The 18,176-nt window shown below is 40.5% G+C and overlaps 1 protein-coding gene across 3 annotated transcripts in view; it reads left to right on the forward strand.

Annotated features, from left to right (window-relative positions):
- The window catches only part of AOAH (acyloxyacyl hydrolase), a 234,654-nt gene that overhangs the window by 22,115 nt on the left and 194,363 nt on the right, over positions 1 to 18,176 (forward strand). For 2 of the 3 annotated variants that reach the window (XM_003930743.4, XM_074379815.1), the window contains exon 4: positions 3,995 to 4,179. In XM_003930743.4, the coding sequence (XP_003930792.2) occupies positions 4,053 to 4,179 (127 nt within the window). In that variant the 5' untranslated portion in view covers positions 3,995 to 4,052. Of the gene's footprint in view, positions 4,180 to 18,176 lie in introns of all 3 variants that reach the window. The other variant, XM_074379816.1, reaches the window with a different exon arrangement.

Here is an 18,176-nt window from a genome sequence, read left to right on the forward strand (position 1 = left end):
AATAAATCAGGCACAGGAACTCTGCATGTTCTCACCCATTTGTGGGAGCTAAAGAAGGTGATCTCATGGAGGTAGAGAATAGAGTGATAGATACCAGAGACTTGGAAGGGTGGAAAAGGGTTACTAAAGAGAGATTAGTTAATGCGTACAAAAATACAGTTAGATGGAGTAAGTTCTGGCGTTGAATGGCACAGTAGGATGACTCCAGTTAACAACAATTTAGGATGTATTTCCAAATAGCTAGAATTTTAAATATTTCCAACACAAAGAAATGACACGTGTTCTAGATGATGGATATCCTAATTACCATGATTTGATCATTACACGTTGGATGCACATATTGAAACATCACATGTACCCCAGAAATATGTACAGTTATGCAGCAATTTTTGAAATCTTGATTTAAAGACATTCCCCCAAAATTTCAATGCTGCCTGAAAAGAATAATGTGAATTCATGGTCCGCTTCACATTCATCTAACCGTAAATATTGTGTTTTTAAATTCATCTTGTCTCTCTAATTCTCACTGTTTTCTTAAATATTGACGTTATTTGCCCTATTTTGCCGTTAAAGAATTGGTATTCTGAAAGGTGGAGCAGCTTGCCCAGGGCACACAGCTACTAGGAGGGGAAGCCATTATATAGGACCCCTATACTGAGCCCAGAACTCTTTTAATGAGCCCCCATGCATCCTCAGCCTGGGTTAATTTACCCTATCCTTAGCAGAGTGCAGAAACAGAATAGAACGGGGCTAGTATTAATAAGCTCTGACCCAGGAGGAGAGAAGCGGCAGAGAGCCTGAGTTTGGTAGATGGGAACTGATGACTACTATACACTGTCCTGGGCAGCCAGGACACTGGGCCTTAGAGAAAGGATAAAGCCCACCAAGATGTGTGTTGGTGACAGCACCAGCTTTTACGGAATATCCCATCACCCACCTCTTTTTTTTTTTTTTTTTTTTTTTTTTTTCCTGATTAAGGGACTTGCTGTAAATGAGATGGTTGAGGCCAATGCAGGTCAAAAATTACCGAACAAGCTAGACCACAAGTACCTGGGGATCACAAAACAGCCTCGTGCGGCACAGGGGAAAGCAGTGGTTTGAATCAGAGCTCATCGAGTGAAATCAGTAACAAAGTGCTTCTCAGGAGAAATCTCATTTTCAAGAGCAGATTGTGAGATGATTCAAAATTGGAACATCTGACAGTGGGGGCCTTACAGGAACATTCTCCAGGGCCTGACTACTTGTTGTAAACCACAGAGAGGTCCAGGGCTTTTGGGGAAGCTGTGCAAAGATCCGAGTCATTTGCACTCGGTACTTGATGAACAAAGCCAGCCCTGTCAGAGACAATGATATCAGCCAGTGTGAAGGACACCTGTGCAAATGGGAGGGCCCGCCCCATCCTGGGGATGGAAAGGGATGTTTTGTTTGGTGGTCTGTGCACGCATGTACTTTGTTGCAGCTTCTGTTGGCAAAATCACTTTCTGATTTCTGCATTCTTCCTTTGATCTTGCCCAGTAAGAACTCGCCCTCCAAGCATGAAAATTTCTTCCATTTACTGAAAACCTATGTGCCAGGTACTACTATGGCATACCCCTACAAAGTAGACAGTCTCACTCTCTTTTCCAGCTGAGGACTCTCACCTCTGGAAACAGGATGGGACTTGCTCCAATACTGCACAGCTAAGTCAGTGAGGCCCACTGTGTCCAGCCCCAAAGCCTGAGCACAACAGAGTTTTGGGGTTGTACATCCCTGGGATGGTTGTGAATGGCACTGCCTGGCCCACATACATGCGAAGGGCATAAAACTTGTACTTCGGCATACCAAGAAATTTCTCTCACTCTGAGTGTTTCCAGACCTGCTTACAGGTATACAGGGAGACCAGGAGAGCCTCAAGAGGCCCAAAGCCTGTGTCGAATGCTCTTCCAGAAGCCCCCTGAAGAGTCCTCACGCATCTATAGATTAGACAGACTAGACCACGCACTCCTGGAGTGCTTAAGCATACCTGGAAGATACTCAATAAATTCTGCCTTTTCCTATCCTCGCCATTTCCTGTGTGTGACATGTTGGCCGACAACTACCATGGGTGTCTTGGAATTCTCTTGAAGCTGGCCTGGGGTGCAGATTTCATTGCACTCCCACGAGGGTCATAGCCAGATGCATTAAGCACTTACTTCTCACCAGCCATGCTGCTTTGTAGTTTGGATATACCCTCTATTTGAGTGCTTCTAGCAGTGCTATGGAGCAGATATTACCATTACCCCAATAGAAAGGAGCCACTTGGGAGGCTGACATGGGAAGATCACTTGAACCCAGGAGGTCGACATTGCAGTGAGATGTGATTGCACCACTGCACTCCGGCCTGAATGAAAAAGTGAGACCGTGTCCCAAAAAAAAAAAAAGACACTGAAGTGGGGAAAGTTACATCGTTGGTCTGATACATTACTCAGAAATAAACAGTAGACATGGGATGTAAATATGAGCCCTTCAGTCTTCACAATCTGGGTTCCTAAGCAGTCCTTTAGTTAGCCTCCCTTGGATGTCTCTGGAACTTCTCTAGGCTCCACCCCTCAGGTGATCCTAGTGACCTGCGTGAGGGACTGAGGCAGCAGCACCTTAGACTCAGGGGAAGTCACAGATTCACGGGTGACCCAAGATACCCAACGATATCCTCGGTATTGGGTTAGGGGCGTAACTAGGGAAACACTCTGACTTGTGCTATCTCTGCTGCAAGTCTGAGAATTGTATCCCCATCAGTACTTGTAAGACTAATGCCTGCACAAGAAATCTTCAAACCATAAAAATTGATATTTCCTACACCCTGGAAAGGATGGTGCTCGAAAACTCTACCTGCTACGCCAAATGCTGTTTTTTTAAATTGCTAACAATTTAGATAGCTTCCATAATGTTTCAAAATTTGTGAATAAGTTCCCTCAGAGCCTAAGCAGAGAGAAAAAGATTCACATGACCTCCCACACTTATCTAGACTGTGGTACTTTGGCCCTGTCCTCTTATCTTGTCTGAGAATGGCGTATGACTTTGTTGTTATATCCTATTTTAGAGCAAAGCATTTAGGTTATATGTCTTTTACCTATGATCTGGTTCCAATTTTTTTCCCCTCAGAAAGACAGTGTTCAGTTTTCTTCTTCAGAGCAGAAAATCAGTCTCTTAACAATGAACAAATCATCCACAGGTAGGAAATGTAAATGCACTTTGAAATTCTGGAGAAAAAAAGATGCATTGTGCACAGGCCGCCTAGCAAATACGAATTGATTAATTCTAACCCACGTTCTTTCTCATTAGATCTAAAATTCCACCATGCTAACTGCCCATTATTTTCTGCATTGCCTTGACCCTTCAAGGAATAACCTAACTTCTCCACAGGAAAGATATTATGTGACCAGAATATTCTTTAACAACAAAATAAGGAGCCCAACTTCACCATATAGAGCTGTTTAAAACAAGGCTAAATAACTTCTGAACGTAACCACTTATAATGTCTACAATATGCAGGTGCTGCTGATCAAATTGTTAAAGGGTTGTGTGCTTGTGGCTTAGTTTTTTTTTCTTTTTCTTCTCCATTTTAGCTTTAGTTTTGTTTTGTTTTCTTTTGCAAGAATGAAAGGGGAAAGGCCTCCTAACCAACCCAGCAGATCAGTTCCGGCAAGCCTTGAGGCTCCCGTGGTTTACGGTCACTGACTTCAGCCAGGGAGCACGGAAGTTGCTGCCGCTGTGCAACTCGGGCTTTTTTTTTTTTTTTTTTTAATCCTGCAGTTTTTAGCTCAGCAGAACTGCACACCCGGGACTCTCCCCAGCTCTTCGTGTGTGGCTCTCTCAGGGTCCCACAAGAGCAAGCTGTGGGTCTGTGAGTGTTTATGTGTGCTTTTATTCACGTCACACTTAGTGAAAAGTGTGTGTGTGAGAGGGTAGAGTGTGTCAAAGAGAGTGAGGAAGAGAGGGAGAAAAAGACCAGTTAATTCTGTGGTTTCAACTTCAGTATTCCTCAGATGGTAGCTCCTGGAGCTAGTTGATCACTTGGCGTGCACAGCTTAGAAATGCAGTCCCCCTGGAAAATCTTTATGGTGGCACCTCTATTCTTTCTTCCGCCCCTTCAGTCTTCGGCTTCTCCACTCTACGAAGACCGCTCCAGGCTCATCCACTCCAATGGCCACACCTGTGTAGGTATGTAAATAAATATTTTTGTGTTTTTTATATAGACGTAACAATGGGATCCAATACTTTGCTTCCATAATCAATAGTATGTTTGATGATATCAAGAGTTGTAAGAGTCCAAGTAAGGTACCAGTAACCGCACTGACAGAAAAGTGTAGAGTCTAAGGGTTGACATTGACACTGCATACCTCTATGTGAATAAAAAGCGTATGAGTTTAAATTGGGCATAAAACTCCTCCACATCATTGGTGATTGGAATTTTTGCTTCTTGTGTAGGCAACTATTATTTCAGGCTATTTTAACCTGAAAATTTTACTGCTTTTCATGGGCTTTGACCTCAGACAGACACAGCTGAGTTTGAATCACTGCCCACCTCCTGCCCTTCTCACCTGTTTCTTACTGGCTGGAAAACCTGGAGCAGTGTACTTAACCCTCTCCAAGCTTCTGTGCCCTTATTGGTGAACTGAAGCTAGTAAGACCCACCTCATAGGCGTATTGTGAAAATTGTGACCATGCATGTAAGTCTGTGGTATTTGCACACAGTAAGGACTCAACCATCTTAGCTTTCTTCCGTCTCTCAGAGAATCCGAATTTGGCAATCACCTGGAAACGCTGAGCACTGATATGGCTTCTTGGCTTATCTTTTAATGAAGTGTTTTATTTCCAAGGTTTGTTTTTTTGGATGACAGTAGGAAGTAAGGGAAGATTGTTGATATTCACATTGTAGCTCTCATAACATGGGAATTCTCATAACAGTGGTGGCATTTAGATGGTGCAGTCCATAAAGCCACATAGACTCAGAACTCCCAGTAGTAAGTAATTGCTCGATGAGCAGACCTCAAAATAGAATCCTAGTTTGAAAAGCCAGGAAAAGAACTCTAGGATAAGTTTGGAGGCCACATGCTGCAAATGGAAAATCTTAACACAGATTCTGACACTTAATTGTTTCTGGAGACAATATGGAAAAATATCTGAATTAGTTCTACTTCCTCAAAATCATGGCCTAAGGTCATTGTCAATGTTAAGAGATCCACCTTGACTTTCAAAGTCTTGTTTTAACTAAGACCTAGATTCCCTGAGACTATTTTCCAGAGACCTAGAAGCAGAGGTATGTGGCTGCCTGGGAGATCATCCTCACCCAGGATTTGGTTTCCTTAAATAATTATTTACCACCCTTTCATTTTTCTCAAAACAAAATCCTAGTGCCTATCAAATGGAAATACACTTGAAAAAAAGCTCAGATGAAATCAGTTTTACTTCTGGGTTTGTTGCAAACTAAATGTTTGAGTTTGAGCAAGTTGTCAAACCTAAGACCCTTGGACTGTCGCTTCAGTAAAATGGACAGGACATACTCATTCCTTTCTCTGCCCTGTTCTCAATGAGGTCATAGAGAGTAAAAACGAGGTGTTGGGGGGATTTCAGGATGGGGTTGTTCTGGTTTTCTATTGCTGCATCAAAAATGACAGTAATAACCATTTTGTTCTATTATGATTTTATGGGTCAAAAATTTGTTCAGATCTGGCTGGTGATTCTTCTCCATGTAGAAGTGACTGAGGTTAGGAGGTGGTGTTCACATGGTGGATTGATGGATCTGGGACTGACAAAAACGGTTTCACTCACATGTTTGGCACCTTGGGAGTGAGGGAATGGCTAGACAGTTGGCTGATCTGGGAGTGCCATCAGAGTGCCCACATGTCAGTCTTGGGTAGTAGGCCTTCTTCCTTGGCAGCCTGGGAATCCCAGAGAGAACTCCAAAAGATAGGAACTAGAAGTTGCCAATCTTTCAAATTTTGGGTCGGGAAACAGGCACAGCATCGCTTGCCATCCTCCGTTGCTCAAAGTATTCACAGGTTCCTCCACCCAGACTCAAAGGTAGGGGCATAGACCCCTCATTTTGATGGAGAGGGTCAAGAAATATGTGGTCATCTCTATGATTCACAGAGGTTCACTTTGGTTGCCCACACAAATTCTCACGGCCCCAAGAGCCTGGAGACTCTGTTGTTGATTAGGTTTGAGGATGATTTCGCACCCATTGTCTCAACAACTCATAACTTCTTCTGGCTAACTCTGCCTAGGTGACTTACTCACCTGTTGTCATAATAGCAAGAAAGGTAGGTGCAGGAGGAGTCCAGTCTTGTGGTGAACACTTTCTGAGCCCTGCCTGTGTGCTAAGACAGGCGCTGAAGGCAGTCCAACTTGGTGCCTCACTGTTGGAAGTTGGCTTTTTGGGGAGACACGATTAGATATGTGTGTGCAGAGGAGTTTCTTGAGGAGTGCTCTTGGCGAAAAGATCAGCAAGAGAGGAAGGCAGTGGGGTTGGCAGGGAGAAGGCGGGCTGTGCTGCAGCCATAAAAGAAGGTCTAGGGGATGCCACTGAGAGCTCTGGAACTAAAATAGCTCTTCAGAGTTGTCCTGAAGTCGGTTCAGGTCTTAGAATTCCCACATCAAACAGTCCCTGGATGTGACCTAACCCCAAGGGAGAGCTGTAATTTTGAGACATCGCTCGTTGGTGGTGACAAATCTGGCAACAGACTGACTCTGATGTTAACATCATCCTTCAGACCAATGGCTCTGGAAGCTGGGGAGCAAGTGTCTCTTGATAGGGAATCCTGGGGTGTACTTACTGAAAGGGCTGCCTGTGGGAAGTTTCTCAGGAAGCAGTGAGGTCTGCTCTCTCACAGCTGGTGGGAAGAGGAAGAAGTATGTGGAAGAGGGGACAGAAGAGAAGGAATTGTTGATTGGAATTCTTCTAACTCTGTATTTGTTGCCAATACCCTAACAACTTTCTGACAAAAAGCAGGATTATATGCCTTCAAACCCTCCATCAGAAAGGCGGTCCCCAAACATTTCCATGCACTCATTCCTCACATGGCCACTGAATGTGCAAGACCCTGTGCTCAGAGCCAAGGATAAACAGATGAAAGAGAAGAAGGATTTTTAGAATGTCTGTCTTCAGGGAATTCACTGTCCAGTTTAGAGGAAAATGAGAACCTGGAGCCTTGTAAAGATTACAGTCCTTTAAAATGAATGTTGAACTGGGCCCTTAGTGCCCTTGATAATACCCTTCCTCTAGAACTCTTTAAACTGCCAATGCCAGGGCCAGCAGAGCCCCATGAAGCGCAGGGCAGAGACTCACAGCTTGGGCACTGTGGACTTCATAAAGCTGCCAGGGGAAGGTGAAGTCATAGCCTCGGCGAAAGGGAAAAGAGTGTTTAAAACTTTAGAATTTTAGAAACATTTCTACCTGAATATTGCTAGTCAAAGAAGGAAGCCTCAGTTATCCCAAAGATTCTGTTGCATTCACTTGCTTGCTGAAAGACCCCGGGCCATAAAAACCTTTCTGAGCAAAAGTTGATTAGGCAACTGGATTTCTGATCATCCCAACTTGAGCAAGAATGATTCATATATTTTCTTAATAAAGACAAGGTCCTGCTCTATCCCCCAGGCTATAGTACAGTGGTATGATTATAGCACACTGCAGCCTCAACAGCCCAGGTTCTAGTGATCCTCCCAGCTCAGCCTCCCATGTAGCTGGGACTACAGGTGCACGCCCCCATGCCTGCCTAATTGTTCTATTTTTATTTTTGTGGAGACAGGAACTCACTATGTTGTCCAGATTGGTCTCAAACGTCTGGGCTCTAGCAATCTGTCCACCTCAGCCTCCCAAAGTGCTGAGATTATAAGCATGAGATACTGTGTCCAGCCCTCTTCATTTTTGTTCCTTGTCAGCTGTCTTTCAGTTGCCATTCCAACATAAATTCTTACCTTGATCATAAAAGGATACCCTTACCTTGATTTATAAGGTCATAATAACATAAAATATTTGTATCACCTTCCCAACTCATGGAAGTTCTTCCTTCCTGTTTTCCTCAAGGTCAACTGAATTAAGTGAGTTTCATCCATTTTTATGAAGATTATTGTTGAGTAGTCATATTTGTTTCTTACTCATAAAGTTTGTTGTACTACTGGTCTCCTCAACACTTCTCCAGGGGATAGTACCTTCCATCTTTTCTCTGAGTTGAACATGGACTGATTGAAGTGACGCCTGGAGAAAGTCACTACAACCAAGTGCTCTTCAGCCACACAAATTACACTTGCAAGTGAATAGTTATAATAATTGCCAACATTTATTGGACACTGTGTGATAAGCCATCTTCCAAAAGGTTTACATGTATTCCCATTTAATCATTACAATGACCTTATGAAGGCCGTATTATCATTTTTCAGTAGGTGAAAAACAAAGACAGAAATAAGTAACTTGTTCAAGGTTACCTAGCTGGTTAAAACTTGGCTTATTCCTTACTTTAATTGTGATTATGTTGTTATTGAAGTGATTAAATCAGGGTAATATATTTCCCCATATTGTTTTAAGTAACAGTTTCATTGAGAAATATAATTCACATATCATAAACTTCACCCCTGTTTAAACGTGGCATTTAGTATATTCATGAGTTGTGCACTGTTCATCAGTATCTAATTCCAGAATACTTCATTGCTCCTCTTGAAAAATCCAGTTCTCTTAACAGTCATTCCCCATTTCCTTCTCTCTATAACCCCTGGAGATTACCAATCTGCTTTCTGTCTCTATGAGCATTTCACATAAATAGGATAATATAAGACATGGCCTTCTGCTACAGGCCTTTTTTGACTTAGCGTAATGTTTTCAAGGTCCATTCATGTTGTAGCATGCATCAACCTTATTTCTCCTGACAGCTGAATAACATTCCATTATAGGGACATACCTGGTTTTGTTATTTATTCATTATTAATGGACATTTGAGTTGTTTTCACTTCTTGGTGATGATGAATAATTCTGCTATGAACATTCACGTACAAGTTTTTGTGTGGACATGTGTTTGCATTTCTCTTGGGCATCTACCTAAAAGTAGAATTTCTGGGGCATATGGTAATTCCATCTTTAACATTTTAAGAAACTGCCAGACTATTTTCCAAACAGCTGCACCATTTTACATAACTTCTCCACCTTCTTGCCAACACTTAGTTATTCATCTTTTTGCCTATCACCATCATAGTAGCTGTGGAGTGAGATATCATTTTTGGTTTTAATTTGCATTTCTCAAATGATAATGATGCTAGCCTCCTTTCATGTGCTTGGTGATCACTTGTATATCTTCTTTGAAAAAAGTTCCTATTCAAATATTTTGCCCCTTTTTAAATTTGACTTTTTATTGTTGAATTGTAAAAATTCTTTGTATATTCTAGATACAAGCCTCTTTTCAAACATATGATTCACAACTATTTTCTCCAATTCTGTTTCCTTCCCCCACTTTCATAATGGTGTCCTTTCAAGAACAAAACTTAGTAATTTTGATGGAGGCAAGTGTATCTATTTTTTTCTTTCATCTCTTGTATTTTTGGTGCCATATCTAAGACCTATATTTTAAAATTGTTGCTGCAGCTATTGGATTTCTCTTTGTCATATGCCTGTTCCTTTATTTTATTTCCCAGACACTGAGTTCCTCACCACCAATATGGGAACCAGGAGTGAAACTCCTGGGGTTGCAAATAACAAGAATCAACTTGAACTAGGCTAAGCATTAAAAAAAAGAGAGAGAGAAAATTTGCTTGTGAGAATTCTAAGAGTGAATTTTAGAATCAAACGGAGAAAACAGGCTTAAAAATTAAGCTAGGAAACAAAAAATGTTGGCTGCCAGGAACCCAGAGAGTTCACTCTCCTGGTGCCTCTCCGCTCCCTCCATCTCTATCCCTACAGACCAGCTGATTTAATACTCTCCACCCTTTGGCTGACTAGTGGCTCCCACAAGCCCTGAGTTTGTATGTGGTAGTTCAGCCCACAGAGGTAAGTTCACCTTCTGGTGGCCAGTCCCAACTTCCCAACAGACAGAATTTGAACTAAGTCTGAATAAGGGACGGGTGGGAGTGGAGAGAGCTCGAGGTACAGATATGGCTGCCAGGCTCATGGAGTGAGGGGATAGCTCTCCCCAAAGCAGGGTATTGTTGTGACTGGAAAGATATTCCAAAAGGAGGCCCCACAGAAGTTACCGAGCTGTTGAGCCTACATCCCCGTCACAAACAACCCCTGCTTCAATCCCAAGGAGCAGCCCTACAGTGGGGAACCAACCAGAAGACTGGAGGATGTGCTCCTGACTGTATTCCCAAAGCAAAATTAAGCTGTGGAAAGCCTCAAGTTCCCTTCCCCAGTTTACCGTATTTGTTAGCACTGAACAGTACTTCCCATTTGAACACTAAGCAAATGCAGGTTCGACTATGAGTGAGCAGGCTCTGCCTCTCTCTGCCACTTTTCAAATGTTGCAGAATCAATAATAAGACGTGTTCATTTTTGCAAAACATCATTTCTTTACATGGGTGATTTAGGGGGAAAGTAATCCTTATGTTTCTAAGTCATTGACATTTAAATTAATTCACTGAATGTTGACTTTTTGAAAAGCACTGTTTGGTACTGAGGAAGCTTTTTAAAAGGTTAAGAAAAAAGCTGACTTTTTCCCTTATTCACATTTGGTTAAATATAGAGTGCCTTCAGTGTCAGGTTGTAATCCCCCTCCATACCCACATACCACACACAGAGTGGTCCAAGATGACTTCATAGTTTGATTGATGAAAGGACAGAGGTGGCCTCATGATTTCAAGCCAATGTGAGTGATAAAGTAAGTATCACTGACAAGAATCGGAAGGATTTAGACAGAGCCAGCAGAAGGCTGAAAATTTATTATCACAACTTAGATACACAGAAATTTCACGCTCTTGATTTCTCTATAACTGAACGCTTGTTCATAAGACACTGTTTTCTGCTGATAGAAGAAAACATTTCATCTTGCCATTTATGTGGTTAAATTTAGTCTCCTTTGGGTAACTCACCTTCTCCTCTTCCTTCCCTCCTTTGAGAGGGTTGATCTTAGTTCTCCAGGAGGACTTACTCATCACTCTGATGTTCATGGTTCTCAGCCTTTGGAGGTAGCCTCTGTCCTCAGCTCTAAGAGTGCTGGCAATTGAAGCTTCGGGGCTGGTGGGGTTCATGGTCTTGGCTCAGCTGTGCAATCTGGACAGGGACCCCACATCTGACCCACCACACATTTCACTCTCACAGGCCAGGCAGATCCTTGGGTCTAGCTGGACTATCCCTGTTCCCTGGACACAACTGCTGCCCTCTGCCCATGCCCTTCACTGTGGCATTCCCATATACTCTCTCTTCTCTACAATCTTCTACCTTTACTTTTAAATTATCATTACATTTAACCCCAACCTTAACACAAATGGTAGGTTTCTGATCATCTGAATTTTCCACCATCCATCTGCCTTTCTCTTTCCTGGATTGTTCAGAGATCAAAAGCTGAAGAGAAAGACCACAAAGACACTCTGAGAAGGGTCTGTGACTTTGGGGAAAGGTCACACAGTGAGCAAAACGCAAAGAATCCGTGATGCCAGCATGCTGTACTTCAGGAAGAAAGAAAAAAAAATTTTTTTGGTAAATGTATTAATACTATGGGCAATAATATAGAACATTTTTAAATGTGTATATGAAAAAGGGAAAAAAGAAAAAGTTGTGAAGCATTAAGCAGAGTAAAAGCCCCATTAAGTTAAAATGTGCCCACCTCTCTGTTGACAGAGTTGTTTTTCTAGATAGAATGAACACCGAAATGTTCATAGTGATTATATGGCTATCTTTAAATGGAGATGTTACTAGTGATTTATATTTTCTTCTCAGAGCTTTTCTGAATTTTCCACACTTTCTATAATATCCTTGTGGAAGCAATGGCAAAGGCATAGGGTTAAGAGCTGCAGAGCTTGAGGCTCTCGGGTTTGAATCCTGGTTCTATCACCCTGTACAAATGTGACATTGGGGACATAGCTTCACCCTTGGCACCACCTCACTCCCCTCATCTGAAAAATGAGAATTACACAGGGTGATGCGAACAGCACATCACTTAGAACTGTGCTTGTTACATAGCAAGTACACAAAAGGGTTGTGATTATTCTTTTGAAAATCAAGAAAGAAATGCAGAGAAATTGTGCTCTGGAAGTCTTGAAATTAAACCTATTGTAAGGCAAAGAGTCCTGAATAACTGAATAATTTCGTGCTAATCTGTATCTTATGTAAATACAAATTCTCAAATCTTGGGTGTTTTAAGGGAAGATTCATTTATAAAGAAAGATTTCACAGTCTATTAGTTTTCTATTGCTCTGTGATAAATTGCCAAGCACTTATCAGCTTAAATCAACACAGATTTATTATCTCACAGTTTCTGCACTTCAGAAGTCTGGACATAGCATAATTGGGTTCTCTGCTCAGAAGTTTACAAGGCTGAAGTCAAAGTGTTGGCCAGGGCTTCAGTCTGATTTGAGACTATGGCCCTCTTGCAAGTTCACTGGTTGTTGGCAGAATACAGTTCCTTGCAGTTGCTGGACTGAGGTCCCATTTGCTTCCCAGCCATCAGCTAGGGATCACACTCAGTAACTAGAGGCTGCCCCTCTTCCTAGAGAATTAGTAGCATAACTCTTTCTTTCTTTCAAAACCAGCTGGAGAAATTCTACATTTAAAGGGCTCCCTGATTATGCCTGGCCCATCTAGGAAACTTGTGATTAACCCAAAATAAACTGATTGGAGTCCTTAATTACATATGCAGAATCTTTTCTGTCATTGCCATATAACAGAATATAACCATGGAAGTGATATCCAGTCATATTCATAGGTTCTGTTCTTATTCAGAATAGGGAATTAAATAAGCTATGTTCACCAGGAAGCAGAAATACTATAATTCTACCTTCTACACATAAAAATGCTTTAAAAAGACCAAAAATAAAAAAGCCTTCAAACTAAATACTCAGATAATATCGCAAAAGAGAATTTATGTGACTTAGTTCCAAAGTGATTCACCAAATAGACATGAATACATAATGGAAATCAATAGATGAAGATTAAGTTGCAAACTGAACAAGTTTTTTGAGGTTTGAGTTTGTTAATCGTTTTTTGTTCTTTATGTGCAAGCTATTCTGCATGGATTTCACACTCTGGAAATTTGGAAAGAAAACAAATCACTCCAGTGTCATACCTTTTTGCTTATAAAACAGTTGTTTTTCAATGTTAGGATAATCCTTGCCTGAATGTTGCTTTGGAAAAAAAAAAAAAAATCTGTCTTTTAAAATGACCCCGCAATTTAACAAAATGCAAATGTAATTAGAGAAGTCTAACTTGACCTTTATTTTATTAAACCTAAAACCCCTAGGCTCCTTCAGATAAAAATAAGTACAAAAGAGAATTCTGATGATAATCGCATGAAGGTGTCAGAGGTTCCTCTGTGCAAAAGACCGAGTATAAAACTGGAAAAATTGTCTCAAGTGTTTCAGGGCACAAGAAATCATCAGTGACATACAACAAGTTGAGAAATGTTTATTTTTGAAAAACTGCATGAACTTTAGGAAAAGCAATGAGATTGTGGCCTCCTTACCTGGGGCTATTCTGTCTACCCTGCCCTCAGCTTGGTTAGTGAGAACATTAGGTTTATCACTGTGGAACTGGCTGCAAAAACCAGAAAGTTTACTGCTAATGGGACAGATGATTTAACCAAGGTGTGAAGATCCATGGCTTTCCCAGCCGAAAGTGATGAAGTCCATTGGGAATTAACAAGCAGAACCTACAGCTTTGCTAGCTCAAGGTTTGGTCCCAGATGAAGCAGTGGAAGTTTAACAAAAAGATCCTGGAAACAATTTGGAGAAGAGCATCATAGAAGGGCTGAGATAAGTTCTCTACATATTCCTAATTGATTGGGAAACGATGCACGTGCAGGGGGAGACGTAAAAGAGTTCAGCAGAAAGTGAAAGCTGATGGGGTCTTGAGAACTGGCTGCAACTCTGAATATATTCCCTATCTTACATGTGGATCGATCAATAACAGTGACACCTTTTTTCACTTGAACAGTTAGAGGCCTTATAAGCTTGAGGTGTTTCAGCACAAGTTGCTCGATGACTCTAAGCTATGTAGACACTGGAGTGATCTTTAGAAAGCCAGGCTAATGGCCAGGTGCAGTGGCTTATGCCTCTAATCCCAGCACTTTGGGAGGCCAAGGTGGGTGGATCACAAGGTCAGGAGTTTGAGACCAGCCTGGTCAATATGGTGAAACCCCATCTCTATTAAAAATACAAAAGTTAGCTAGGTGTGGTGGCGAGACCCTGCAGTCCCAGCTACTTGGGAGGCTGAGGCAGAAGAATCGCTCGAACCTGGGAGGCAGAGGTTGCAGTGAGCTGAGATCGTATCACAGCACTCCAGCCTGGGCAACAGAGAAAGACTCTGTCTCAAAAAAAAAAAAATTGGTCTAATAAAGGAGCAGAGATATCAGAAATTCTATACTCCAGGGGAAACAGATCTGCAGTTGAAGCCAGGAAAATTTACTAGAAAAGAAGAGCTGACAACCCTCAGAAAAATAAAAATTAAAAAAGCTGAAGTTGTTAAATGTATTATTTAAAACTTTCAGTTTTCAACAAAAAAAATAGTAGACATATAAAAAAACAGAAAATAGAGATCTATACTTATGGAAAAAAGCAGTCAATAGACAGGGGCTCTGAGTGAATTAAAAACTTCGAAGTGCTGTTATGGGGATATCGATAGAATTAAACACAACCATAGTGAAAGAATTAAAGGAAAATATCGTGACAGTGTTTAGTGTTCAGTAAATAGAGAAAATTTCAATGGAGATATAAAATTATAATAAAGATCCAAGTGGAAATTCTGGACTTAAAAATCAATAATTGACACTTAAAGGTGTACTAGATGGGCTCAACAGAAAATTTTAGTTCAAAGAAGAAAGAATCAATGAACCTAAAAACACATCAATATAAATAATCCCAACCAAAGAATAAGGAAAATAAAGCTTGAATAAAAATGAGCAGAGCGTCAGAAACATGTCGTGTGATATCCAGTATCTGAACATTTATAAAACAGGAGTTTTATAAATGAGGAGAGGAAAGAGCAAAGGGGGAGTAAAAAATCTTTGGAAAAAATCTTTAAAAAAGGCTAGCACCTTTTTTAAAATAAGAAAAAGACCAGGTACAGTGGCTCACACCTGTAATCCCAGCATTTTGAGAGGCTGAGGTGGAAGAATCACTTGAGTCCCAGAGTTCAAGACAAACCTAGGCAACATAACATGACTCCATCTCTGAAAAAAATTAAAATTATCCCAGTGTGGTGATGTGTGCCAAGCTACTCCAGAGGCTGAGGTGGGAGGATCACTTGAGCCTGGGAGGTCAACATTGCAGTTCCTTATGATCACACCACTGAACTCCAGCCTGGGTGACAGAAAAAGACCCTGGCTGTTTAAAAAACAAACAAACAAAAAGCCTACAGATCCAAGAATCTCAAGAAACTCCAAATACACTAACACAAGTAAACCTTGATACCTTATGGTCAAACTCAAACTTCTGAAAACCAAATGCAACATAAAAATCTTGAAAGCACAAACAGAAAAATGACATCACTTACAGGAAAACAGTAATATGACTAATGTCTAAACTTTCATCAGCACTTTGGAGGCCAGAAGGTATTAAAATGACACACAGCTTCACTTCTTTCGATTGTGCTTCATTCTACTGGACTTTGCAGATACTGTATTTTTTACAAATGGGAGGTTTGTGGCACTCCTATGCCATGCAAGTCTGTCAGCACCATTTTTCAGCAGCATGTGCTCACTTCATGTCTCTGTGTCACATTTTGGTAATTCTCAGAATATTTCAAACTTTTTCATTATAATTATATCTGTAGTGTTGCTCTGTGTTTAGTCATCTTTGATATTACTATTTTAATTGTTTTGGGGTGCCATGAACCACACAAATATAAAACAGCAACCTTAATTGATAAATGTGTGTGTTCTGACTGTCCCACCAACCAGCTACTTCCCCATCTCTGCCCCTCTCCACTGACCTCCCAATTCCCTGAGACATAATAATATTAACATTAGGCCAGTTAGTAACCCTACAATGGCCTCTAACTGTTCAAGCAAAAGAAAGAGTCACATATTTCTCACTTTAAATCAAAAGCCAGAAATTATTATGCTTAGTGAGAGGCATGTCAAAAGCCAAGATAAGCCTAAGCTAGGTCACTTGCCAAGCAGCCAAGTGGTAAACGTAAAAAAAAAAAAAAAAAAAAAAAAAAAAAAAAAAAAGGAAAAGAAAAAAGAAAGCTATTGAAAAATATTAAAAGCTCTATTTCAGTAAACACACCAATGATAAGAAAGTGAAACACCCTTATCATCAATGTGGAGAAAACTTTCATGGTTTAGACAGAAGATCAAACCACCCATGATATTCCCCTAAGCCAAAGCCTAATCCAGAGCAAGACCCTAGCTCTCTTCAATTCTATGAAGGCAAAGAGAGGTGAAGAAGCTGAACAAAAAAGTATAAAACTATCAGAGTTTGCTTTATTAGGTTTTTAAAAAGATGCTATCTCTATAACATAAAAGTGCAGGGTGAAAGAACACATCCTGATGTAGAAGCTACAGCAAGTTATCCAGAAAATCTAGCTAAGATCATAGATAAAGGTAGCTACACTAAGCAAAAGATTGCTAATGTAGACAAAATAGCCTTCTATTAGAAGATGTCATCTGTATGACTTTCATAGCTAGAGAGGAGAAGTCAATACTTAGCTTTAAAGCTCCAAAGGACAAGCTGACTCTCTTGTTAGGGACGAATGCAGCTGGTGACTTTAAGTTGAAGCAAATGCTCGTTTACCATTCTAAAAATCCTAGGGCCCTTAAAGATTTGCTAAGTCTATTCTGCTTGTATGCTAGAAATGGAACCATAAAATGTAGATAATGGCACATTTGTTTGTAACATGGTTTACTGTATATTTTTAGCTCACTGTTGAGAACTACTGCTCAGAAAAATGATTTATTTCAAAATATTACTCCTTATTGACAATGCATCTGGTCATCCAAGAGTGCTGATAGAGAGGAGCAAGGAGATTAATGTCATTTTCATGTCTCTAACACAACATCTGTTCTACAGCTCATGAATCAAGGAGTCATTTTGATTTTCAGGACTTATTATTTAAGAAATACATTACATAAGGTAGTACATTACATAAGTATAATACATTACAGCTGCCATAGGCACTTATTCCTCGGATGAATCTGGGAAAAATAAATTGAAAACATTCTGGAAAGGACTTACCTTTAGATGCCATGAAGAACATTCTGGGAGGAGGTCAAAATATCAGCATTAAGAAAAGTTTGGCAAACATTGATTCCAACCCCCATGAATGATTTTGACGGGATTAGGACTTCAGTGGAGAAACTGCAGCTGTGATGTAAATGGCAAGAGAACTTGAATTAGAAGTGAAGTCTGAACATGTGACTGAATTGCTGCAATCTCATGAGTAAAATCTGAATAGATGAGGAGTTGCTTCTTATGACTGAGCAAATAAAGTGGTTTCTTGAAGTGAAATCTACTCTGAAGATGCTGTGAACATTGCTGAAATGATGATGAAGGATTTAGAATGTTTCATAAACTTAGTTGATAAAGCAGCAACAGGGTTTTAGAGGATTGACTCCAATTTTGAAAAGTTCTACTGTGGGTAAAATGCTATCAAACAGTATTGCCTACTACAGAAAAATCTTCCATGAAAGGGAGAGTCAATCAATGTGTTAAACTTTATTGTCTTATTTTAAGAAATTGCCACAGCCACCCCAGCCTTCAGCAACCACCATCCTGATCAGTCAACAACCATCAACATTGAGGCAAGATCCTCCACCAGTGAAAAAGATGACTTGCTGAAGGCTCAGATGATCACTAGAACTTTTTACTAGTAAAGTCTTTTTAAAATCAAGATATGTACATGTTTAAGACATAATGCTAGTGCACATTTAGTAGACAACAGTATAAGCACTAGAAAACCAAAAAATTCATGTGACTGTTGAGATATTTGCTTTATCATGGTGGTCTGGAAGTGAATATATCTAGGATATACCCATATTTAAAATGCCGAGAGGAAAAAGAAGTTATCAACCAAGAGTTCTGAA

Source organism: Saimiri boliviensis, chromosome 10 (genome assembly GCF_048565385.1).
Source record: "Saimiri boliviensis isolate mSaiBol1 chromosome 10, mSaiBol1.pri, whole genome shotgun sequence".
NCBI lineage: Eukaryota > Metazoa > Chordata > Mammalia > Primates > Cebidae > Saimiri > Saimiri boliviensis.